General features: G+C 44.8%; 1 protein-coding gene across 2 annotated transcripts; it reads left to right on the top strand.

The window, feature by feature from the left end:
* The first annotated feature begins 490 nt into the window (after window positions 1-490).
* Window positions 491-26,165, top strand: LOC139537811 (RING finger protein 145-like). 2 transcript variants are annotated; one of them, XM_071339620.1, is made up of 11 exons: window positions 491-657; window positions 2,380-2,596; window positions 16,594-16,702; window positions 16,992-17,083; window positions 19,285-19,520; window positions 19,650-19,825; window positions 20,042-20,182; window positions 20,370-20,552; window positions 20,812-20,959; window positions 22,377-22,733; window positions 23,059-26,165. In XM_071339620.1, the coding sequence occupies exons 2-11, from the start codon at window positions 2,413-2,415 to the stop codon at window positions 23,557-23,559; spliced, it is 2,127 nt and encodes a 708-aa protein (XP_071195721.1). In that variant the 5' UTR covers window positions 491-657; window positions 2,380-2,412; the 3' UTR covers window positions 23,560-26,165. The 2 variants fall into 2 exon arrangements, with proteins under 2 accessions (XP_071195721.1, XP_071195722.1); XM_071339621.1 differs by lacking the exon at window positions 491-657 and having other exon boundaries at window positions 2,459-2,596; window positions 16,538-16,702.

Below are 26,165 nucleotides of genomic sequence, written 5' to 3'. Positions count from 1 at the left end.
TTTAGTTTACCCGGACAAAATCCACATAGAAATATTAGTTATAGATCTGTAATTCTCAATGAAAGGAAGTCTAAGAAGCAGTAGATATGTTATGTGTCCTATTCCTATACTTCCCTTACTTACATTTCGTTTTTGCGTCTTTTACTTTCGGTTTGTACACCAGCTTCAAACAGCTGAATTTACAATATTTTTGGTCATTGAAAATATATTTCACAATGATTTAGATGGTACAATGATTTTCACAAACTGAAAATAGGCGAATTATTAGAATATTAGCAACATTAAATGGCAGAGCGATTTTTGCATATTCCACCTGTAATTACCTGATTCTAGAGGTCTCAAATCGTATTTTCTGTTGAGCATTGCAAACGTAACGAACAAATTTGGAAGCTGTTGACAATAAAAATAACCAAAAAATACAGCATCTCTCTGACCAGCAAGGAGTTGTTCTAATTAAGAGCTGCTGCGCATGCTCAATAGACACTTCTTCATTATGAAGCCGCTACGTAGCTGAGTGAGATGTGGAGAGAGCGGACGATTCGATCCACGGAGAAAATGGCATCATTTGAACCGTTAATTTGGGAGACGCCCAGTTAAAATGTTTGATATTCGACCGGAGAAACATCATCAAACTGAGTTTAACGTCGTTCTCGCAATGTAGGTTCTTTGCTTTTCCGTGGGACAACGTTGATAACGCGACAGCAAGCTAACTTAGTTAGCTGGCTAGCTACACGTCGTCACATGCAGTGCGGTGATAAGGCGTAACTAGCAATGCTTCTAGCCAACTGTTGCTAACTTAGATTCATTTTTATCGTGAGCAGCTGTTGATGTCACGTTTTTAGTTTGCTAACTATGCATGGTGGAACTTTCCATTACAAACATCTGGTATTGCTAACATTAACTAGCTAGTTAGGATGTTTTAGCAGCTAGCTAATGTTAGCTATTGACGGAACGTTAGCTAGATACCATCAAGTGCAGTCCTACCTCTGCCCATCCGCTATGCTAACATGCATGATGCAGTCACTTTTAGCATCTTGTCTCATTTTACGTACCACCAAATTAACATAATTGTAGATCGCTACATAACATAATTGAAAATGAGATGACGATAAAGATGTGATTATTCAGCACCCTTCTTGCGGGGCACAACTGGTTTCGGGTTAACTAGCGGTGGCTAACGTTAGGCGATGTAACTAAAGTTAATGTCATAGCGCTCAGAGCCAAGCCACAACAAGCCATTCATGTAGCGTAGTTAGATGCCGAGGTAAATTTGAATAGCTGTAATAACTTCACACTCAACAGAACGTGATCCGGTAACTGGTGGTGGTATAAAGTGTTAACATGACGTTTCCGGACAGTCAGTCATGACTGATGCAAGTGAATTTCAAAGTGATGTAGTTAACATTAGCTTGCCAGTTTACGCATAAGTACAGTGTTAAAGATATTGTTTATATTTTTATTGTCATGTCAAAATGCCGTCTGAAAATGAGGGCCAGGGGGATGGGATCTCAGAGATCCATTAAATCAGTTCTATATGTAATTCTATGGGATGGCATTTACCCTCCATCAGTGTCTGTCTTTATTAGCATGTTTTTTTACATGATGGGTCAACAACCAACCTGTAATACAGATCGTGTGAAAGGACAAAGGCAAGCAGCATCATGCTCATACGCCTTACTAACTTTCCACTATGGAAGGAATGTTTACAGCTTCAGGCAGATGCTGGGACCAGTTGGGATGCTTGGCTGTGTGGCAAATGGATAACATTTCATTTTCATTCACATTGATCCTGCTCAAACAAGCATGTAGGATTCTTGGTGAAATAGCCCACAATGTAGAGCCATAGTGAGAGGTGACAATAAATTAAATGCAGAAATTCACATTTATTTTTGGTCAGCAAATTACTTTTACTACATCTATATTCCCATAAGTCCACTCTTTTTCCTTTATTTTAAATGTTATTGTGAAAGTGACATCTGGCCCCATGTTACCTAATATGGTCTCATTGCCTGTACTTCAGGCTTGACTTGTGGAATTACAACACTTTCTATGCAGGCATTTTTAGTGTATATAGTTCCTTCCTGCCTCGTTAGACTCGATTTGTCTGAACATGCAGGCAGAGACGCTTGAAGTGTTAACAGTTCTTCTTGGTCAAATACAACTGTGTTTATCAATCCTTTACAGCAACTTGTGCATGCCTACCTGGGAATGTGTTTATGAAACACCACATAACATAGGTGAATCTATGGAATTGGAGCTCTGAGAAAACAGAATTCTACTGCTGTTTAATGAAAACAAGTATTTAGCCTACATGTTTTTGCACTTGAGACTTCTCACCTTTTGCTTTCTTCTCCCTACTCCTTATCCCCCCCTGTCCAGTCTTAGTAGGTTGTAGCGTGCTGTGTCAGGGCCATGGCATTGAAGGACAAGCTGGAAGCGGTGCTGAACGTGGGGCTGCGTGTCCCCAGCATCATGCTGCTGGAGGTACTCTACCGCTGGGATGTCAGCTCCTTCTTCCAGAAGATCCAGAGCAGCAGTCTCAACAACAACCCCCTCTTCCAGTACAAGTACCTGGCTCTCTACCTGCACTATGTAGGTCAGTACCTGGCTCTCTACCTGCACTATGTAGGTCAGTACCTGGCTCTCTACCTGCACTATGTAGGTCAGTACCTGGCTCTCTACCTGCACTATGTAGGTCAGTACCTGGCTCTCTACCTGCACTATGTAGGTCAGTACCTGGCTCTCTACCTGCACTATGTAGGTCAGTACCTGGCTCTCTACCTGCACTATGTAGGTCAGTACCTGGCTCTCTACCTGCACTATGTAGGTCAGTACCTGGCTCTCTACCTGCACTATGTAGGTCAGTACCTGGCTCTCTACCTGCACTATGTAGGTCAGTACCTGGCTCTCTACCTGCACTATGTAGGTCAGTACCTGGCTCTCTACCTGCACTATGTAGGTCAGTACCTGGCTCTCTACCTGCACTATGTAGGTCAGTACCTGGCTCTCTACCTGCACTATGTAGGTCAGTACCTGGCTCTCTACCTGCACTATGTAGGTCAGTACCTGGCTCTCTACCTGCACTATGTAGGTCAGTACCTGGCTCTCTACCTGCACTATGTAGGTCAGTACCTGGCTCTCTACCTGCACTATGTAGGTCAGTACCTGGCTCTCTACCTGCACTATGTAGGTCAGTACCTGGCTCTCTACCTGCACTATGTAGGTCAGTACCTGGCTCTCTACCTGCACTATGTAGGTCAGTACCTGGCTCTCTACCTGCACTATGTAGGTCAGTACCTGGCTCTCTACCTGCACTATGTAGGTCAGTACCTGGCTCTCTACCTGCACTATGTAGGTCAGTACCTGGCTCTCTACCTGCACTATGTAGGTCAGTACCTGGCTCTCTACCTGCACTATGTAGGTCAGTACCTGGCTCTCTACCTGCACTATGTAGGTCAGTACCTGGCTCTCTACCTGCACTATGTAGGTCAGTACCTGGCTCTCTACCTGCACTATGTAGGTCAGTACCTGGCTCTCTACCTGCACTATGTAGGTCAGTACCTGGCTCTCTACCTGCACTATGTAGGTCAGTACCTGGCTCTCTACCTGCACTATGTAGGTCAGTACCTGGCTCTCTACCTGCACTATGTAGGTCAGTACCTGGCTCTCTACCTGCACTATGTAGGTCAGTACCTGGCTCTCTACCTGCACTATGTAGGTCAGTACCTGGCTCTCTACCTGCACTATGTAGGTCAGTACCTGGCTCTCTACCTGCACTATGTAGGTCAGTACCTGGCTCTCTACCTGCACTATGTAGGTCAGTACCTGGCTCACACACACACACTCCTCACCTTTATCAGAGCTACTGCAATTGGTCATACCACTTCTGCAGCCCTTTAAGTTCTCATTTATAGCAACTGTACATTTTTTAGCAGCACATTTTGACAAATGCACCCATACACTTACAATACATTTATAGTGGTCCATCTTATGATAAATGTATTTTAAAGTGCCCCCCCCCCCCCCAAGGTAAATGTAATGTTACATGCTTACTAATTAATTTAATGGTGTTGTAAATGTCAGATTAGTTGTGAATTTTCTTGGCTACTACAGAAGTTTGCACTTTTGAGTGGCCATGAACTTTGCATGAACTGTTAAAGGGGCAGTGCCGTTAATTTGATTTTCCTAGATAGATAGATAGCTCTTACACAAAATGGGAATGATCTATTTGAAGAAGAGAAAAATGCCTGGAATTTCAGCCAGTTCAGGAGGGATGGCGTTTTTGGCCCAGATCATGTCACAATCCGATCTTATTATAATAGACCAATGACCATTCAGGGGTGTGCTCTAAACCATCCTATCAGCCAATCAGGGATAGAATAACAAATAAAAATATTTCCAACAGCCACACAATCAGACAGAGCATTTCAAGGGCCAAAGAAGTCTCAGGAATATGAACGATACAAAATATATTTCAGTTATTTTCATTAAATTAACAGTGATTTATTAGACATACAGTGATTTTTAAAAAGACTGCTTGGGGGCTTTGCACCTCAGAGTAGATGAACTCTCCAGTGACATTGTGAAAAATAAAAAGTATCACATTCATAACAAACACTGTACAGTACGATGATCATATCCAAACTATCAAACAGGCGGTGTTAGCCAATAGTTCAGCACAACACCCCAAATAATCTATCGCTAGTGTGCCCTAACCAGGAAAAACACTGCAGTTGTAGCCTGTAACTAGGTCCCTGTTTTTCATGCTTGGTTCTCATGCATAGAATGTAATTTATGGAATACATTAATATGGTTTATGTTCAGCAGTTTTGAACCTACTAAGTCTTGAGTTGACTTGCTTTGTGTTTATAAATGTTTTCAGGTTCAAAGCTGAGACGAGATAAAATTAATGATACAAAGGATGACTGACATTGTTTGTACTCAGAATTTGCATCATGGCTATAATGTCTATGATTCATGTCAGCATCTCCTCTGCAATTTATACAGGTGAATTTTGTATTCATAATGGCACATTAACACAGACACACGCAATACTGCTAATTTTGGGCTCCCTGGTGGCACTGCGGTCTAAGGCACTGCATTTCAGTAATAGAGGCATCTCTACAGACCCTGGTTTGATTTGAGGCTGTATCACAACCGGCCGTGATTGGGAGGCCCACAGGGCGGCGCACAATTGGCCCAGCGTCTTCGGGGTAGGCTGTCATTGTAAATAAGAATTCTTAACTGACTTGCCTAGTTAAAAAACAAATCCAGTATGGCTATGCTCTGGTTGAGTGGGACTGGCCTTTTACTAAGAGCTCAGTGGAGGCAGGGCTTGACATCTCATATCACTTGTCTGGGGCAAGTCAAAATAATAATAGGACAAGCGGAATATAGATTGAAATCACAATATCAAACAATTGCATCATCATAATTAGATAAGATTTCTGCGTTGACGGGCAGTCTGTCAATCGCCTGCAGTCGCAAAATGCACTTTTGCAATCAAAGCGCAGACCCGTGTGTCGCCACATGTACACGTGTTGATGCTCCTTGCTAGTTAGTAAGTTATTTGACCAGTTGTAAGTTACTTTTTGGTCAGAGAACTGAGTTTGTACGGTCATGACAATTCTGGAAAAGTCCTGGTATGTGAATCCTGAGTACAGAGCCTTCAGAAAGTATTCCTACCCCTTATTCCATCATTTATTCCAGCCTGAATTCAAAATGGATCAAATTGATTTGTTTCTCACCCATCTACAAACAATATCCCATAATGACAGTGACAACAGTGTTTTTAGACATTTTTGCAAATGTATTGAAAATAAAATGTATATAATTTACTTAAGTATTAACACCCCTGAATCAAAACATGTTAGAATCACCTTTGGCAGTGATTACAGCTGTGAGTCTTTCTGGGTAAGTCTCTAAGAGCTTTCCACACCTGGATTGTACAATATTTGCATAGTCTTTTTTAAATTCTTTAAGTGCTGTCAAGTTGGTGGTTGATCATTGCTAGACAGCCAGTTTCAAGTCTTTCCATGGATTTTCAAGTACGTTTAAGTTGAATATGTAACTAGGCCACTCGGACATTCAATTTCGTCTTGGTATGCACCTCCAGTGTACATTTGGTAATGTGTTTTAGGTTATTGTCCTGCTGAAGGGTGAATTTGTGTCTGTTGGAAAGCAGACTGAACCGGGTTTTCCTCTAGGATTTTGCCCATGCTTAGCTCTATTTTGTTTATTTTTATCCTAAACTCCCTAGTCCTTGCCGATGACAAGCATACCCATAACATGATGCAGTCACCGCCTTGTTTGAAAATATGAAGAGGTGCTCTGTTGGATTTGTCCCAAACAACACATTTTATTCAGGACATGTTTATTTCTTTGCCACCTTTTATTTTTTTCTATACAGGCTTCCTTTTCACTCTTGTCATTTAGGTTAGTATTGTGGAGTAATTACAATGTTGATCCATCCTCAGGTTTCTCACAGCCATTAAACTCTAACTACTTTAAAGTCACCATTGGCCTCATAGTGAAATCCCTGAGTGGTTTTCTTGCTCTCGGGCAACTGAGTTAGAAAGGACGCCTGTATCTTTGTAGTGACTTGGTATATTGATACACCATCCAAAGTGTAATTCTAATTTTATTGGTCACATATGTGTTAAGCGCATGTTGTTGCGAGTGTAGGGAAATGCCTGTGTTTCTAGTTCCGATAGTGCAGTAATATCGAACAATTTCACAACAAATACCTAATACAAACACATCTAAGTAAAGGAATGGAATTAAGAATATATACATATATGGATGAATAATGTCAGTGGCATAGACTAAGATACAGTAAACACATGAGATGAGTAATCCAATATATGTAAACATTTTTAAAGTGACTAGTATTCCATTTATTGAAGTGGCCAATGATATCAAGTCTGTGTATATAGGCAGCAGCCTCTAATGTGCAAGTGATGGCTATTTAACAGTCTGATGGCCTTGAGATAGAAGCTGTTTTTCAGTCTCTCGGTCCCATCTTTGATGCACCTGTACTGACCTCGCTAGTGGTTAGAGCGTTGGGCCAGTAACCGAAAGGTTGCTGGATCGAATCCCCCACCTGACAAGGTACAAATCTGTCATTCTGCCCGTGAGGAAGGCAGTTAACCAATTGTTCCGGGGGGGGCGACTACGTGGATGTTAATTATGGCAGCTCCCCGTACGTCTGATTCAGAGAGTTTGGGTTAAATGCAGAGACACTTTTCAGTTGAAGGCATTCAGTTATACAACTGATTAGGTAACCCCCTTTCCCCTTCTGGATGATAGTGGGGTGAACAGGAAGTGGCTCGGGTGGTTGTTGTCCCTGATGATCTTTTTGGCCTTCCTGTGATGTCAGGTGCTGTACGTGTAATTAACTTCCCCCATGCTTAAAGGGATATTACATTTTTACACATCTACCTATTGGTGCCCTTTGCGAGGCGGTGGAAAAACTCCCTGGTGTCTGTGATTTTAAATTCACTGCTCTACTAAGGGACCTTACGGATAATTGTATGTGTGGGGTACAGAGATGAGGTAGTTGTTCAGAAATCATGTTTAACACTATTATTGAACACAGTGAGTCCATGCAACTTATTCTGTGACTTGCACATTGAACTGATTTAGGCTTTCCATAACAAAGGCATTGAATAGTTGTTTTATTCAAGACATTTCAGCTTAAAATGTATTAATTTGTGAATAGTTCTAAGAACATAATTCTACTTTTTACATTATGGAGTATTGTGTGTGTGTGTGTAGACCAGTGACAGTCAATTTAATCCATTTTAAATTTGGCTGTAACACAATGAAATGTGGGAAAAGTAGCTGTGTGTGTGTGTGTGGATACTTTCTGAAGACACTGTATGTGCGCAGGTGGGCCGGAGGAGATTGCGAGATGGACATTGCTGCAGCAGTTAGGCTATTAAACAGACTAACTACATAGCCAATTCAAAACATATAGTGTACCCTGACTAGTTTTCACAGTATTTAGCTAATAGCATCTATTAATGTCATTGTCCTGTCCGATGTCCTAAACTTTTCTACCGGCACTCGCGAATTGATAAACGGGAGCATTAATAAACCAATACCAAATAAGGGTACTGCTGTTGTAGAATCGCCCTTCCAATGCTTAATATTGGCAGTTGATGAAAAAATCTGACACTGTTGTAAAACTGGGATTCCCCTCTATTCATCATTGGCCATGTCATTCTGACAACATTAGCCAATCAGAATATTTCTATCATGCTGTCAAGAGATCTCCCCAGAAACTTGACTAAAGTTTGTAGATAAACTTGTCTTTGTTGTCTTTTTGTGGGTGTAAAATGGTTTTGTTAGTCTAATGCTGTGTAAATGTTTGAGTTGAAAATTACTAGGCACTTGTCATTTTCCAAAGCTCTCCAGTAACCTCTTCACACACCACACAAAGGAGTGGTTTGTTATTCGTCCTTATGTCTGGGCACAAAGCCAGACAGTTTTAATTCTTCTCCTGTTTGTTTGGCCTCTAAAGATGGATGAATAGGCTGTGCGGAACAGGTTAGAACATGTTTTTGTTAGTATAATGCTACAGGGGAGTAGAGCTAATTACCCCTTATTTCTCATGTAGACTTACTTCCCTCTGAGGGGTAAGCAGCTCTTTGTGTATGTAGAGTATATAGAGATTAACTTGTAAATAATCCAGATCTGCTATGTCCCGAGGGCTCCATGTCCCGCTATGTCCCGAGGGCTCTATGTCCCGAGGGCTCTATGTCCCGAGGGCTCTATGTCCCGAGGGCTCTATGTCCCGAGGGCTCCCTGTCCCGAGGGCTCCCTGTCCCGAGAATGGTCTTCCTTGACTCCTTCAGTTGCTCGAGTAAACCTCTTATTGCTGATAAATGAATTCTGCCTGATTCCTCAAACAAGTTTTCCTCGACACTTTGAAATAGATTACTTTAGCCGTTTGATCCCTGATTTATTGAATGAGGAACTTCAGGAGACACCTGAAACCCCACCTCTTTAAGGAATACCTAGGATAGGATAAAGTAATCCTTTTAACCCCCCCCCCCCTTAAAAGAGTTAGATGCACTATTGTAAAGTGGTTGTTCCACTGGATATCATAAGGTGAATGCACCAATTTGTAAGTCGCTCTGGATAAGAGCGTCTGCTAAATGACTTAAATGTAAATGTAAAGGCCTAAAGACAAGGCCTAAAGACAAGTATTTGGTTGTAATGTTGCTGTAATTTTATAGGCCAACCATTCTCCATGAGAGACTTAAATGGGCCGTGTTGTATTTTGAGACGTGCTTGAATATACCTGAAAGCCAATAGGCAGAGAGTAGCTTATGTTTTTGTTTAATTCTGTTCTTAATATATGATCATTAATTGTGAAGTGGTTCCTTGCATCATACAACCCATTTTCCAGTCACCCTTTTGGTCCATGCATGATGTTAGACTTAGTTTTTGCGACAAGTTACTTGAGCTTTCAGACAAACAAAATCAGTCGTTCTTCGCTGATGCTTGTGTTTCAGACCAGAACAGAAAGGCATGAGGTCATTAGGATGATAATGATTTAAACAGTGAAACGATGCCATAATTAAAGCATGGCCTGACCTTTTAACATCTGCAATTGTCTACAGCCACTTTTTTGTTTTTGTCATTGTGGTGAAACGTTGTCTCGGTCACATTTTCCTCTCCTTCCATCTGCCTTAGCTTTTTTCCACCATCCAAGACAAGTATTTTAATGGGACTTTCCGTGATGCTCGGCGAGAAATAAGTCCGTCTGGTCACAGCACCTCTGCTATTCCAGTTGGTATAATTTACCTTCGTGTGCGAAGAGGACTTAACCAATCATACTGTTTTGTGGTTTGGCATCGTGATCTGTACTGTACAAGGCATGGAGGTTCTGTTGTCAGCAGGTCAGGCTGCTGGATAATTGTGTAGTAGATGGACAGTGTGATGGACAGTGTGAGCTATGGGGAGAAGCTGGCAGCAGGGTTGAGTATGTGATTCTCGTTTAGGCAGGCTAAAGGCTGTTGACTCACTTTGCTGGCCTAGCACCATGTGCTCTGTGTGTGGGCCTAGCACCATGTGCTCTGTGTGGGCCTAGCACCGTGTGCTCTGTGTGGGCCTAGCACCGTGTGCTCTGTGTGGGCCTAGCACCGTGTGCTCTGTGTGTGTGTGGGCCTAGCACCGTGTGCTCTGTGTGTGTGTGGGCCTAGCACCGTGTGCTCTGTGTGTGTGTGTGTGGGCCTAGCACCGTGTGCTCTGTGTGTGTGTGGGCCTAGCACCGTGTGCTCTGTGTGTGTGTGGGCCTAGCACCGTGTGCTCTGTGTGTGTGGGCCTAGCACCGTGTGCTCTGTGTGTGTGGGCCTAGCACCGTGTGCTCTGTGTGTGTGGGCCTAGCACCGTGTGCTCTGTGTGTGTGTGGGCCTAGCACCGTGTGCTCTGTGTGGGCCTAGCACTGTGTGCTCTGTGTGGGCCTAGCACCGTGTGCTCTGTGTGGGCCTAGCACCGTGTGCTCTGTGTGTGTGGGCCTAGCACCGTGTGCTCTGTGTGTGTGGGCCTAGCACCGTGTGCTCTGTGTGTGTGGGCCTAGCACCGTGTGCTCTGTGTGTGTGGGCCTAGCACCGTGTGCTCTGTGTGTGTGGGCCTAGCACCGTGTGCTCTGTGTGTGTGGGCCTAGCACCATGCAGGGAGTATGACTGAGTGATGTCAAAGAAGCCATTTTCTTCCCAGTGGAGGAGGTACAGGCCATGATAACCAGCTTAGACACCATTAACACCATTTACTCCAGTCACTAGATAGTTTTTCGTTAATTTTGTATTTTGTGTGTAAGCACACACTTTCTATGTCCTCGCCAGGGGTGTGTTTGGGGACTTGGTGGTCTTGGCTGAAGATGGTGGATGAGACGATGAGCTTGGTATTTGCTGATGAACACACTTGGCAGCAGAGCACCAGTTGACTGAACTGAACCTCTCTGTGTGTGTGTGTGTGTGTGTGTGTGTGTGTGTGTGTGTGTTGTCTGTCTTGGGGAGAAAATATATTCTTCTGTTTCTAGGTTTCACCTAATATTTTGAATCTGAGGACTTTTGGCACATGCTGTAGCACCCTGTCTACAACTCTTTTGCTTATGGGCAGGGACCGCGTATCGGGGGACCGCGTATCAGTACTGCCCCCACAGATGGTTCTATCACATCGGTCAACTCTTTGTCCTGTCTGCATGACTTTGCATAGCAAATTGCTGTGGATTAACGTCTAGTTAAACTGTTAAACGCAAGGATTTTTCTGCCATTGATATCCTTGTGCGGGCCGCCTAAGCATAAGTCCAAACTGTGTAAAACATTTAAAAAATGCAATCGGGATGGAAAAATGCTTTGTTAACCTAAACCAGATAAAAAGTATGCAGAGAAGATAATGGACCTAATATATTTTAACTAACAATCATCCAAATAAAAGCTAGACAGTGGGGGAATAGAACATTCCCAAAACTTTTAGCAGTATAGATTGTATGTTCAAGCTAAAGAACAACACATTAGCCAACATTTGAAATAGTTGCTGGAAATTTGCTTTAAAACCTCAACCTTTAAAATAGTGTTTTTTTTTCTCTAAGTTCCATGGATAAATGTTTTTAATTGCAGGAAGTTGGCGTAAATGCAAAAGATTCTCTACACCGCGAAGATAAGGGACCTCTAGAACTTTGCTGCACCTACAAGCCAACCGCGCCCCCTGCCACACCCCTGGTCGCGCCCCCTGCCACACCCCTGGTCACGCCCACCACCTAAACCCCTTTTTGAAACAGAAACCAAAACAAACTCTAGCCCATGTTGGCTTACCTAATGTAACGCAGACTAAGGAATAGGATGTGCTCTGTTCATAACACACATGGCTGCTCCTGACCAATGGCTGGAAGGCTTCTCCTCTGTGCACAATTCAGATACTCAGTCCCGCCCCTCGCAGGCCCGTCCCCGCCCCTCACGGGCCTAGCTATATCACGAGGACCGCTATATTAGCTTTATATGAAATAATGTGACATATCCCCCTCCCCCAGACACAGGATAGGAAATTACCTTTTATAGTCAGTTTATCATTTGTCTGTGCCTCTTTTATATTTCATTTTAGCAGAAGAGGGTTTAACTTTATATTGTACTGATCAAAAATATAAACGCAACAATTTCAAAGATTTTACTGAGTTACAGTTCATTAGGGCCTAATCTATGGATTTCACATGACTGGAAATGCCGATATGCATCTGTTGGTCACAGAAACCTTTTTAAATAAAAGGAGTGTGGCTGAAAAGTCGGGCTCTGGTGTGGCTGAAAAGTCGGGCTCTGGTGTGGCTGAAAAGTTGGGCTCTGGCGTGGCGCCAGTCGGGCTCTGGCGTGGCGCCAGTCGGGCTCTGGCGTGGCGCCAGTCGGGCGGTTGGATGTTGCTTGTGGAATGTTGTCCCACTCCTCTTCAATGGCTGTGTGAAGTTGCTGGATATTGGCGGAAACTGGAACACGCTGTCGTACACATCGATACAGCGAAGGGTCTGAATACTAATGTACATTTTTTTTTTTGCAAAATGTCTAAACCTGTTGCTTTTGTCGGTATTTATTGTGTGTAGATTAAGGGGGGGGACAATTTTTAATTAATTTTAGAATAAGGCTGTAACGTAACAAATTGTGGAGAAAGTCAGGGGGTCTGAATGCACTGTGTATGTGTACACATATATTTTGTGTATGTATATATTTTTCAATATTGCAATATTTATTTTGAGCTAGTTGGCTGTACTTGCACCAACACTCCTGTATTTTTCCTTCTGTAGCTTGTTCTCCATCTTTTTAAACAGGGAGCCAATTTGTTTTAAGCACTTTATTTTCATGACTGATCAAAACGTGTTTTCTCATGTCTCTCTCTTGTCCCTCTGCAGCAGATATATAGTGAGTTTGGAACATAAAATCACAGTATCGAATCACACTATACATATAGAATCACATATCGTATCGGCACCAAATTATTGTGATAATATCATATCGTGTGGTCCCTGGCAATTCCCAGCCCTACTACTGCAACTCTGAGTCAAGAGCAGGAGCCTCTCCAACCAAAGCCCCCACACAATGTTAAACACTGACTCATATTCATCACTGAAGGAAGGCACCACTAACTGAACACGGGCTCTGTAAAGCCAGAGCTTGTTCTGTTCAGATACCGCATCGACTTCCAATGAAGGTTTTATTTGGCTTATGGATTCGTTCAAGGCATTACGTCAGCAGTGCTTACCCTCTCCTGTCGTCCCTTCACATGTCTCTGTGAGGGTTTTGACTGAGCAGCCAGATGAGCCTATTGACAGCAGTGACTTGTCTGGTTGGGCTGTCCGGCAGAATATAGCTCTAACTCTCAGGATTATATAAGCGGGATCCGCAGTCTGAGGGGGGGGGAAGAGTTAAGCTGCCCCCCTCTAATCTCCCGTCACCCTGGCTTTCACTGTGAGGCTGGCTCATCCTGACTGACCGGGCCACTCGCACGCTAGTGGCTGTGTTCACCTACAAACATTGACTTCAGTCAGGGCCTGTGGCGATCTGAGAGAGGATCACAATCATTTTGGTGCTCATGGGAGGTAGAATCATGAACGGTGAGCGCAAAGTATTGGAACAGTGACAGCTGTGTTGTTTTGGCTGTGTACTCCAGCACTTGATACAATGACCGAGGTTAAAGTGCAGACTGTCAGCTTACATTTAAGGATATTTTCATCCATTTTGGGAATTATTTCACTTTTTGTACACAGTCACTTCATTTTAGGGGACAAAAAATATTGGGACCAATTCACTTGTTTTAATGTAGTGAAAAGTTCAGCTTTTTGTCACGTTCATACTGGGCAGTGGTTAAATCAAGCTTGTGACTCTACAAACATGTTGGATGCATTTGCAGTTTGTTTAGGTTTCAGATTTTGTGCCCAATAACTGATTGGTAAATCATGTCATTTTGGAGTCACTTTTATTGTGAATAGAATGTTAATGAACACTTCTACATTTTAATATGGATGCTAACATGATTACAGATAATCCTGAATGAATCATGAATAATGATCTGTGAGTTTTTAAAGCACAAATATCATAGCCTCAAGACATGCTAACCTCTCACCATTACAATAATGGGAGGGTTACAGTTTTTGTGGGTGGGTATGTTTGTCTTTGTCGAGTTTTTGTTTCTCCAGAATGACCCCACTGACCATTCTTCAAGCCTTGATGGCTAACTGTTTTTGTCATGCTCCCTGATCTCGAATGAAAGTTTGATCAGGTTTAGTTGCACGTTTGACTTCCACTCACGCACAGCGGATGATGGAGAGAGCTGTGGTGTGTTACATGTTTGCTAATAGAATCCCCAGGGTGAATTGCTGGGTCCAAGTCGGCCAGTGAGTCCCGGGTGTATTAGTGCCTGGTGATTTTGTCTAGGACTGTTCCTGCTGACTGCTACACCGGGCAGGCCGCGCTCAACCAAGATGGAGGAGGGAGGGCAGGATTATTGCGTTCACTGTCCTCACTACTCCTCTGTATTACTGAGAGGTTTGGAGGAACAGTTGCAGGATTCTACATGAAGTGAAGGCCAGTCACAGTCGTGGACAACTGTGTTAAATCTGTCCCTTGTGTTAGACAGTTGACAGTATCTTTTTGTCCCTTTAAAAAAAACTCTGGTGTTAAATATTTTTTTCTTCACTTTTATTAACAAGTGTATCAACTTTCAAAGCAGAATTACTTTCCCATTTTCCTCAACTGTAGTGTATGATATACCATTTTGTAGCTCTGAGTCTAAACTTTTACTAATGTAAAATAACGAAATTTCAAATTTTGCTACATGAGACCAAATCCAGGTGGTGAGTCACAATTTGCCATGGCTTATTCCTTGTTCTTATGCCATCCAAAGTGACTCAAACATAACAAAATCCTATGCCAAATCCTATGCCATGCCATTTTTCTAGTTTTTAATTTGGTGATTGTTAGTTCTAAAGGATGAACCCTTATCTTGTCTACATACTTTATATCTGGTTTGAGTAATTTCAGGTTACACTGAAGACGTTTTACCATCCTGATTATTTTAATACTTTTTTTGTTCGTTGCTGTGGCCGACCACGATTTAGCAGCGAATGCTAACCTCCCCTGTTATTGGTAATGGTGAGAGGTTAGTATGTTTTGTTGTAGCCTCTGTTATTGGTAATGGTGAGAGGTTAGCATGTTTTGTTGTAGCCTCTGTTATTGGTAATGGTGAGAGGTTAGTATGTTTTGTTGTAGTCTCTGTTATTGGTAATGGTGAGAGGTTAGTATGTTTTGTTGTAGCCTCTGTTATTGGTAATGGTGAGAGGTTTTTATGAACAAGTAAACACCATAAAGTACCAGAGGAGGAAGTCTGACCTACACTGGTCGCGACACACCAGACTGGTCACAGGGAAGCTGTTGGCTGGGCTTGGTGCTCTGAAATGGGGAAAGGGACTTTGTCTTCAAGGACATCTTCCACACCATTTACCAAACCATGATAACTCTCCTGGACTACTGTTCCACAGTACGGATCCCACCCAACATCAGAGCAGTAAGACCGGTCTTAACCAGCTCCAGCTTTCCACCCAACATCAGAGCATTAAGACCAGTCTTAACCAGCTCCAGCTTCCCACCCAACATCAGAGCATTAAGACGGTCTTAACCAGCTCCAGCTTCCCACCCAACATCAGAGCAGTAAGACCGGTCTTAACCAGCTCCAGCTTCCCACCCAACATCAGAGCAGTAAGACCGGTCTTAACCAGCTCCAGCTTCCCACCCAACATCAGAGCATTAAGACGTTCTTAACCAGCTCCAGCTTCCCACCCAACATCAGAGCAGTAAGACCGGTCTTAACCAGCTCCAGCTTCCCACCCAACATCAGAGCAGTAAGACCGGTCTTAACCAGCTCCAGCTTCCCACCCAACATCAGAGCATTAAGACCGGTCTTAACCAGCTCCAGCTTCCCACCCAACATCAGAGCATTAAGACCGGTCTTAACCAGCTCCAGCTTCCCACCCAACATCAGAGCATTAAGACCGGTCTTAACCAGCTCCAGCTTCCCACCCAACATCAGAGCAGTAAGACCGGTCTTAACCAGCTCCAGCAACTCCTCAACAGGGCTGCTCCTATCAGGACCGGTCCTACACGAAGGGAACACATAAAGACAGTTGAAACACTGGACATGATTAAATACACTACCCCTGGTGACTGCTTTCAAGGCAACACAAACTGCCCTCTTTATGTCAGACCTGTTCAACAGTTTCCACTAATCCTCTGGGGACTAGATTAGCAGCCAAACCCTATGAACAATGGGATCCCCACCTATTGGCTCACCCACCCACTAAAAACAGTCTGTAGTTTGCTGGACCACTGCTGTGTGACAAGCTGGACTTACCCACATGACAGCTAGCTAGCGTTTCTGCTTTAGTGTTACTGAGTGGGCTATCATCTCTAATTGAAATGCATATGTATTCCACTTCATGGTGCTGTACAGTTCCCTCTGTGATTCACTGCGTCTCCCTCCCGTGTGACAGGTTACATCCTCAGCCTGCTGCTCCTGACTGAATGTCTCTGTTCTGCTGTGTGACAGGTTACATCCTCAGCCTGGTGCTCCTGACTCTGCCTCGTCAACACCTGGTGAAGCTCTACCTGTACGTGCTCACTGCCCTGCTGCTCTTCGCTGGACACCAGGTGTCCAGGTGAGAGAGCGAGACATGCGTACACACACAGACTTTATATTGTTAGCAAGGAGTGAAATGTATTTGGAAGGTGATTTTAAAAAGCCATTGCGTGCTGTGATTGTTAACCATTTTCAAATTGCTCCATAAACAGGTAGGTAATCGTATTGAGTGAATCAAGCTTCTACAGGCCCTGGATGTGTGGAACTTGTTGAATTCTCTGAGGGATATTTCTGTATCTAGCCAATGAGGAAAGAGGACCGCAGGTGTAGGAGGTGAACTGATCTCTAGTTTGTCTTATTGTTTTTAGGGATTATGTCCGCAGTGAGCTGGACTCTGGGTACGAGGGACCGCTCTACCTGGAGCCACTATCCATGAACCGCTTCAACACCGCCCTCCTAGGTAACTAACTAAACACAGTCCCACCTTTCACTACCAGCCTCATGGGTAACTAACTAAACAGCCCCACCTTTCACTACCAGCCTCATGGGTAACTAACTAAACACAGTCCCACCTTTCACTACCAGCCTCCTGGGTAACTAACTAAACACAGTCCCACCTTTCACTACCAGCCTCATGGGTAACTAACTAAACACAGTCCCACCTTTCACTACCAGCCTCATGGGTAACTAACTAAACACAGTCCCACCTTTCACTACCAGCCTCATGGGTAACTAACTAAACACAGTCCCACCTTTCACTACCAGCCTCATGGGTAACTAACTAAACACAGTCCCACCTTTCACTACCAGCCTCATGGGTAACTAACTAAACTAGGTTCGCCCTACAACCTTTTCGGCACATGGAAAGTGTTTCCTTGCTTCATCATAGGCAGTAGGTAGGGTGTTCAAGAGGTTGGCGGTGGGTGCTATTGAATCTGTTGCTCTGAGATGCCGTTTGCCGCAGAGCTCCTCAGCTCTCTAACGGGGTGCACACAACGAGGCAGAGCGTCTGAAAGCAGCCACAGTATTCCAGTAACAACTGACAGGCCTCAATATTTCTCTTTTAATCTCTACCTTTCCCCCACGCTCGCTCTCTCATGCTCACTCATTGATGTATTTCTTTGTTCCGCTGCTTCTTTCATAAGAGGGAAGCTTGTTGTGGTTCTGCAGTATCTGTAGGCTTTTAGCTTACTGGGGTGAGGGATCCGCCTCTTCTAAAAATACGACTGGCCATAATATTGTTGTATTCAGAGCTCAGTAAAAGGCTGAAAGCCCAAAAGGGGAAGAAGCAAGCAACCAGTGTCTTATGTCAACATGAATAGGAGGCCTGTCTGTGAAATGCCTTTATGTAATGACCTGATGATGAGCAGATTCTCCTTCTGTTCGGTAACCCTTTGCTACTTTGACTTTTAACGATGGGAACCCTTTCCCTAACAAGGGGAGGGACTGATTGGTTCCTTGGCTTTGAGTTTTGCGGTCTTGAATAGGGACAGTCATTGAACTTTGACCTTTTTAGATTCAATCACCAAAGTTTCTCTAATTTACTGGTGGAATAGTTCCTTCTTGGAGAAATTGTAGGTTTGTTTTAACAATGAAATGATGCTTAGGTAACCACCAGCCTCATAGGTAACTAACTAATTCAGCAGTCTAATGGATTTGGGGGTAAAAGCTGTTAAGAAGTCTTTTGGACCTAGACTTGGCGCTCCGGTACCGCTTGCCGTGAGGTAGCAGAGAGAACAGTCTATGACTAGGGTTGTGGGAGTTTTTGAAAAATTATAGGTCCTTCCTCTGACACCGCCTGGTATAGAGGTCCTGGATGGTAGGAAGCTTGGCCCCAGTGATGTATTGGACCGTACGTGCTACTCTCTGTAGCACCTTGCGGTCGGATGCCGAGCAGTTGCTTTACCAGGCGGCAATGCAACCAGTCAGGATGCTCTCGGTGGTGCAGTTGTAGAACTTTTTGAGGATCTGAGGACCCATGCGAAATCTTTTCCGTCTCCTGAGGGGGAATAGGCGTTGGAAATACCATGACATTTGAAATTCCAGGAAATACCATGACATTTGAAATTCCAGGAAATACCATGACATTTGAAATTCTTAATAATAAAAAAAAAAGTTTGAATAGTTTTTTCTCCTTTAAGAGCGTCTGCTAAATGACAATGTAATGTTTTCTAGCAAGAGGAGAGCAGCTGTAGGCAGGGACCTCTTGGCCCAGTCACTAGTGTGTTGTAGAACATGCAGTCACTGTCCTCACCAGCCTCGGTGAAGTCACATCAGCTCCTAGAGAGAGAGACTAGATCTGACACGGTCTTCAGTGTGTCTCAATCCATCTCTCTAGTCTAATGTGATGAGCAGATTCTGCTCTTTCTAGTGCAGTAGCATGTTAGCACTGTCATCCCAGTCAACTTGGGGCACGTAGCAGTAAAGATGCCAGTCCTGCCTGCCTCGGTGTACTCTTTCAGGTGGATTTTGCCCTTGAGGGCATTGTAAATGTGACTTGCAAAATCATCAATGCTTTAGTTGTTTTCTCAGTCAGATCTTTACTTTCTCTTAAGATTCAGCTGTTCTGTGTCCGTACACAGAGTGTATGGTGCACGTTCACCTACACCCTGTGTGTATTAACCCCGTCCCTCCTGTGTCCCTGCCTCTCTCTCACTCCAGCTCAGCTGGTGGTGTGCACCCTGTGCTCCTGCGTCATGCAGACCAAGAGGATCTGGCTGTTCTCTGCTCACCTGCTCCCCCTGGTGGCCCGTCTCTGTCTGGTCCCCCTGGAGACCATCGTGTTCATCAACCGCTTCGCCATGATCTTCACGGGCCTGGAGGTCATCTACTTCCTGGCCTCCAACCTGCTGGTGCCCTACAACCTGGCCAAGACCGCCTACAGGGAGCTGGTGCAGGTAAAACTGGAGGAGATTGTCAGTCCATTATTACATGATCCTCAGTGGTTTTTCCCCTCAGGAGATCTACCAGCCGTCTGGATGTGTGTTTTATTTCTAGTAGTTAACCATCCTCTTCTTTGTGCCCAGGTGGTGGAGGTGTACGGGCTGCTGGCTCTGGGGATGTCCCTTTGGAACCAGCTGGTTCTGCCCGTCCTCTTCATGTGCTTCTGGTTGGTTCTGTTCGCCCTGCAGATCTACAGCTACTTCACTAGCCGGGACCAGCCCACCTCCAGAGAGAGGCTGCTCTTCCTGTTCCTCACCAGGTGGGACCAGCACTACTAACACTTTCGTGGTATTGCAGTTTCTGTCATGGAATGCTTATCCCGTGTGGTATGCGAGAGGTTTGAAACCGAGGTTCGACCTGTTTCACTGGAACTTTTTTTCAATGTTATTGAGTCAAGTTCTACAGTTTCACTCACGTGTCTGTATGACCTTTTTGAATATGTTTAGTGAGTTATTCATTCTCCTTGTCCCCCCAGTATTGCAGAGTGCTGCAGCACCCCCTACTCCCTACTGGGCCTGGTCTTCACTGTTTCCTTCGTGGCGTTGGGCGTCCTCACACTCTGCAAGTTCTACCTGCAGGGCTACCGGGCCTTCATGAATGACAACACCATGCACCGGTCAGTACGCTGCCTGCCCAGCTACCTTCTCATTCAGCCCATGTGATGCTGTGTGTTCATGTCTGTTAAGTGTGTTCTGTGGACCACAGGTTTGAACACTGAAGAACCTTTTTCCCTTTAAGACATAATTTTAAAAAGACATATTTATGAATCTCTCTTTCCCCTACTTCCCTCCCTCCCATCTCAGGGGGATGACAGAGGGCATCACGTTACTGATCCTGGCTGTACAGACGGGTCTGATCGAACTGCAGGTCATCCACCGAGCCTTCCTCCTGAGTATCATCCTCTTCATCGTGGTGGCCTCCATCCTACAGTCCATGCTGGAGATAGCTGACCCCATTGTACTGGCTCTAGGGGCCTCCCGGGACAAGTAAGACGTTCAAGGCTGATTTTGAAATGTGACTTTATTTTTGCTCTGCTTTTGACTAGGGTCATCCACACAGAGAGATAAATGTATTTAACCTTTATTTATACAGAGAAATGTATTTAACCTTTATTTATACAGAGAAATGGTCAGCAGAGCAACTTAAAATGTAAACCCAACTATATGATTGAATTCAACACAACTTTATCGATCCCCTCCGAGGCGGTTCCCTACTAATAGGTGTGTTGGTGGTTGCTCTGTTCAGGAGCCTGTGGAAGCACTTCCGGGCCGTGAGCCTGTGCTTGTTCCTGCTGGTCTTCCCAACCTATATGGCCTACATGATCTGCCAGTTCTTCCTCATGGACTTCTGGCTCCTCATCATCATCTCCTCCAGCATCCTCACCTCACTGCAGGTACACACACACCAACCTCTGTTGCTGTGGAGAGACATGCACGCACGCACACACACCTCGAGCTCTGTTGCTGTGGAGAGACATGCACGCACGCACACACACCTCGAGCTCTGTTGCTGTGGAGACACATGCACACACACCTCGAGCTCTGTTGCTGTGGAGACACATGCACACACACCTCGAGCTCTGTTGCTGTGGAGACACATGCACACACACCTCGAGCTCTGTTGCTGTGGAGACACATGCACGCACGCACGCACACACACCTCGAGCTTTGTTGCTGTGGAGACACATGCACGCACGCACACACACCTCGAGCTCTGTTGCTGTGGAGACACATGCACGCACGCACACACACCTCGAGCTCTGTTGCTGTGGAGACACACAGATGGGGACGGGCACGGTAAGGACTGTAAGCTCCCCCATGCTATCCCCCATGCTATCCCCTGGCCACCTGTAAGTTTACGTTACCTCTGAAATACGGAAAACCCTGCGCGCTCCGAGAGGTGGAGTCAACACGTGATTGGCCCTTTGATGTTTTGGATCTCCCTGAAATAAGAGCCATAGAAAGGTCCTATGGGTAAAGGATGTTTGACATACCTCCTTGAAGTCTGTATCCAAAATGATTACTTCAGTAGCAGAGATCCCCCTCTGGAAATGTTATGTACTTGTGGAGAATGTTTTAAAACCAATATGAACAAAAAGGGTACTTAAAAAAATAAAAAACTTTATTTAAAAATATATTTTATTCTCAATCTAAACATGTGTCAGGTGACACCAAGACTGGCTTTGAGGCATCAACACACTAATGGTTGTAATGTTAACTGGATGGCTGTGTATAGTATCTCTTCATGAGGGCCATTAACATTACCTAGTAATGTCTTATTCTTTTAGAAAGCTCAGAAGCTTCCGCCACAGATTGTTGGACAGTCTGATCAGGGGATTGGTGTTAAGACTGGACCCCTGAGCCTCCATTGGCTGTAGATATTTAATCTGATTCCCCAGAGTCATTCGAGGCCAACTGAATTGAAGCAGGGGCCTAACAGAAGTTGATTTAAGCGAATTACCTCGATAAGCCAATGAAATGATAAGTGAAGTCCCCTGTGGGGTCTTCCTGTTTACGGTTAGGCCTGGGTAAGACCAAGCTGTCACAGCTTTCTCAACTTCAATGACTTATTTCTCTCATTATTTTGGATACAGATTTCGAAGGTATGTCAAACATCCTTCCCCCAAATGACCTTTATGTATTTCAGGAAGATCCAAAACATCGTCTTTGTAATCGCCTTGGTGATTAGTTTTTAGAACATTCTGGTATGTTGACCTGAAGTGTTCTTCAACAGAAAGGAGTAGATCTTACTGATTTTAGTTTGTGTTGTATGACCTGTGATCCTAACCGCTTGCCCTCCCTGGCCCCTAGGTGCTGGGCACCCTGCTCATCTACATCCTGTTCATGGTGGAGGAGGTCCGTAAGGAGCCCGTACAGAACATGGATGACGTCATCTACTACGTGAACGGGACCTACCGGCTGCTGGAGTTCCTGGTGGCGCTCGTGGTGGTGGCCTACGGCGTGTCTGAGACGGTGTTCGGGGAGTGGACGGTGATGGGCTCCACCATCATCTTCATTCACTCTTACTACAACGTCTGGCTGCGTGCCCAGCTGGGCTGGCAGAGCTTCCTGCTGCGCAGAGACGCCGTCAACAAGATCAAGAGCCTGCCCACCGCCTCTGACCTGCAGCTGAAGAAGTACAACGACATCTGCGCCATCTGCTATCAGGTGTGTGTGTGTGTGTGTGTGAAAAGAATTGTGCATGCTTGAAGTGAGAAGTGAGTGTTTGAGACCAACATTATTGGTCTGATAGATATTTTAAAAGCCTTCTGATTTGAAGGGGACGACATTACAGCTAGAGGGGATATGAAGTAGGTTCTGCTTCAACATAAAAAATATATATTATATTATTGATAGAGAAGGGAAGTGTTTAGTTTCAATAAGGATATGTAACTGATACTGCCACTCGTCAGAAAAGGGTCCATGTTGAATCTGGCATTGTAGTAGGCTTTTCCAGTTCAGTAGTTAACCAGTGTCTTGTCCCTTCCTGTAGGACATGAAGTTTGCTGTCATCACCCCTTGCAGCCACTTCTTCCACGCTGGCTGTCTCAAGAAGTGGCTTTATGTACAGGAGACCTGCCCCCTCTGTCACAAACAGCTGAAGAGCCAATCACAGCCTGCCAATGCCACCGCTGCACCCGCCCAGGACATTCTACCAGCCAATCCCAACCCAGCAGAGGCTGGGCAAGGAGAGCCAGTGGCTGTTGCGGCTGAGGGGGACAAAACCGTTACTCAGCACGGTGTTCCTGTTGAAGGGAGCCAAGCCAGCCCCTCTTCCACCTCTGCTAACCCTAACCTAGAGCTTGAGGGCAAGGCAGAGGAGAGTGCCCCGGGCCCCCAGCAGGCTGACACAGAGGACAGTGTGTATTTGGAGGGCCAGGTGGCTGGTCTGTTACAGGGCTCGGGGGAGTCATGTCTCCGGCATCGCCAGCCCCAGCAGTCTGCCTCTTCACCTGCAGCATCATCATCCACAGCATGTGGAGCTGAACTGTAGTCAGAACGGTCTGCCAGCCCCAGCATCATCCACAGCATGCGGAGCTGAACTGTAGTCAGAACGGTCTGCCAGCCCCAGCAGTCTGCCTCTTCACCTGCAGCAACATCATCCACAGCATGTGGAGCTGAACTGTAGTCAAAACGGTCTGCCAGCCCCAGCATCATCCACAGCATGCGGAGCTGAACTGTAGTCAGAACGGTCTGCCAGCCCCAGCAGTCTGCCTCTTCACCTGCAGCAACATCATCCACAGCATGTGGAGCTGAACTGTAACCAGAACGGTCTGCCGGCCCCAGCAGTCTGCCTCTTCACCTGCAGCAACATCATCCACAGCACGCGGAGCTGAACTGTAACCAGAACGGTCTGCCGGCCCCAGCTGTCTCTGAACCGCAATCCTGCACACCACCACCTCACACACAGCTAAAGACTAAGTGGCCAATACGTATAACCAAGATGGAGGTTGCTGGTTAACTGTTGGACTGACTTCTTATTGCCACTATCCAACACCTCCCCCTTAATGAACTCATCTATTTCTTGGCCTGTTTCTTAAATTTTGGTTTTAAACTCATTAACATTTCATGGTTATTAATCCTATAGGATTGTATGAAATCTGATGCAGACTTTAGTGATGTTTGATTCTGAGATGCCATACTGAAACATCATTACATTTCACTGTTGAGAAATATGCATTGACTTCTCACACTTGACGAAAAAATATGTAAGTAGCCTTGTGCTAGCCAGAACGACTCATAGCAGCAGATCTCTGTTTCTGTAGCATGAGGCGGGTTGATGTACAAGTACAGCCCCTGGCCCCCGGGACGGGACACTATTCCAGGGATCGGCCACCCTGGTTCTGGAGAGGCACAGGCACTTCATGTTTTTGGTTTAACCGACCTGGAAGACCAGGTGTGTTGAATTTGGTCAATCACTGAAGTGATCAATTATATCAGTTGGTCAGGTGTGGTGCCTAGTTAGAACAACATCCTGCAGTACCTGCACACTCCAGGAACAGGGTTGCCGACCCCTCCACTAGTCTATCGCAGGGCCTTACCCCAAATCTCGCTCTAACACAGAGTCCCAAGTAGATGCAAATCGGGTCCCATTTCTTCAGTCTTTGGTAGGACTGGGCCGGGATTGAACTCCCAACCTTCTAATTTCGGGGTGGAAACTCTAAACACAAGGCCACTGAGTTTAACAACAAAATGCAGCTTTGAACTTGAGTTGCATTCTACTGTACAGCCACTAAGCAGAAGACGACTCAGCCACAGCATTTTGTACTTTCATTAACGCTCATTCAACATCCAATATATTACAATTGGGCTGTATTTCACTGGTCTTGAATCAAGTGTTAATTATATCAAGGAATTTGACCCTCTGCAGGTCACTAACGTTAGCGATTTTCCTCCCTCCTCCCCTCCTTGGCCTGCCCTGGTTGGGCCGTGGGCCTGCCCTGGTTGGGCCGTGGGCCTGCCCTGGTTGGGCCGTGGGCCTGCCCTGGTTGGGCCGTGGGCCTGCCCTGGTTGGGCTGATAATCTGTTATACAACCTGAATGTTACCAAGTCCAGGGGCAGGGCAGGCTGGTGTGTAGGTGGAAGACACCAATGTTCCCCGGGTGTGTTTTAGATTAAATTAATTCATACTGAAGAGAACATACCCATATGGCACTTGATGTAGAAGCTTTATGCACGCTTAGGCTTGCACGCAGTCACCGTCCGATAGCCATAGGAACTTTATTTTCATATGTAATGTAGCCATTTGCACTGTCATTTATAGCGACGCTCCAAAGTTGTCTTTGTCAGGTACCAAATATTTTTGGTATGTATGAGGAAAAAGCCCTATATATAAATGTGTGTATATAAACATTTATATTGTATGTGAAGAGGACTTTTGATATGCCTGCCATTCAGTGTTAAAGCTGCACCCCCCCCAGTATGAAGTGGTCAGAGGCTTGTGTGAACACTTTAGTAACCCTCTCGGTAGAAGTGTGAAGAGAGCTGATCACAGATTGAGGGAGTTGCCAGCGCTAAATTGACCTAAAACAGTATTTGTTACAATTTTGAGAATGAATACATAGTATTATGTATGATCAAACTTGTCAAACGTTCCATCAATTGGTGGCTTTTGGACATTTTCTTGAATCTATATTGGGAGAAGCGGCTAAGAGTGTATTTTACATACATCATGACATTGACATTTTGAAGAGGACTTTTAGCATTTGAAATGCATTCCAATTTGGAATGTAATGTTTCTTTTGAGAAGCCCTACAAATTCATTATTTCTTTTCTTTTTTTTAATACAAAAGAATGACATGCTCTGTGAATGCTGATTTCCAGTCAAATTGTTTGGTAAGAGATTTGCCTGGTGTTTCCATTTTCATTTTACAAAACTGCTGAATGTCAAATTCAACAATCTAATGTTTACCTGCACTCTGAACAGTCTTTTGGTGTTGGTGATTTGAGTGTTTATAGCTGGTGATGGATTGGCCACAGCTTCCAACATCACCATGCAAGCTCGATCCTGGAACCCGCAGGCCATCATTGTGAATAAGAATTTGTTCTTAATTAACTTGCCTTGTTAAATAAATCAAACCCACAAGGGTCACGAGTAGA

The sequence above is a fragment of the Salvelinus alpinus genome, chromosome 13, assembly GCF_045679555.1.
Source record: "Salvelinus alpinus chromosome 13, SLU_Salpinus.1, whole genome shotgun sequence".
NCBI classification, from domain to species: Eukaryota; Metazoa; Chordata; class Actinopteri; order Salmoniformes; family Salmonidae; genus Salvelinus; species Salvelinus alpinus.
This window is presented reverse-complemented; position numbering and strand designations above follow the sequence as displayed.

Excerpts from the sequence above, each read along its gene's own strand:
- LOC139537811 (XM_071339620.1), top strand. The coding sequence starts at position 2,413 with ATGGCATTGAAGGACAAGCTGGAAGCGGTGCTGAACGTGGGGCTGCGT. Across the intron at positions 16,703-16,991 it reads GCTGGACACCAGGTGTCCAG|GGATTATGTCCGCAGTGAGC; the intron begins GTGAGAGAGCGA and ends TATTGTTTTTAG. Across the intron at positions 20,960-22,376 it reads GCATCCTCACCTCACTGCAG|GTGCTGGGCACCCTGCTCAT; the intron begins GTACACACACAC and ends CCTGGCCCCTAG.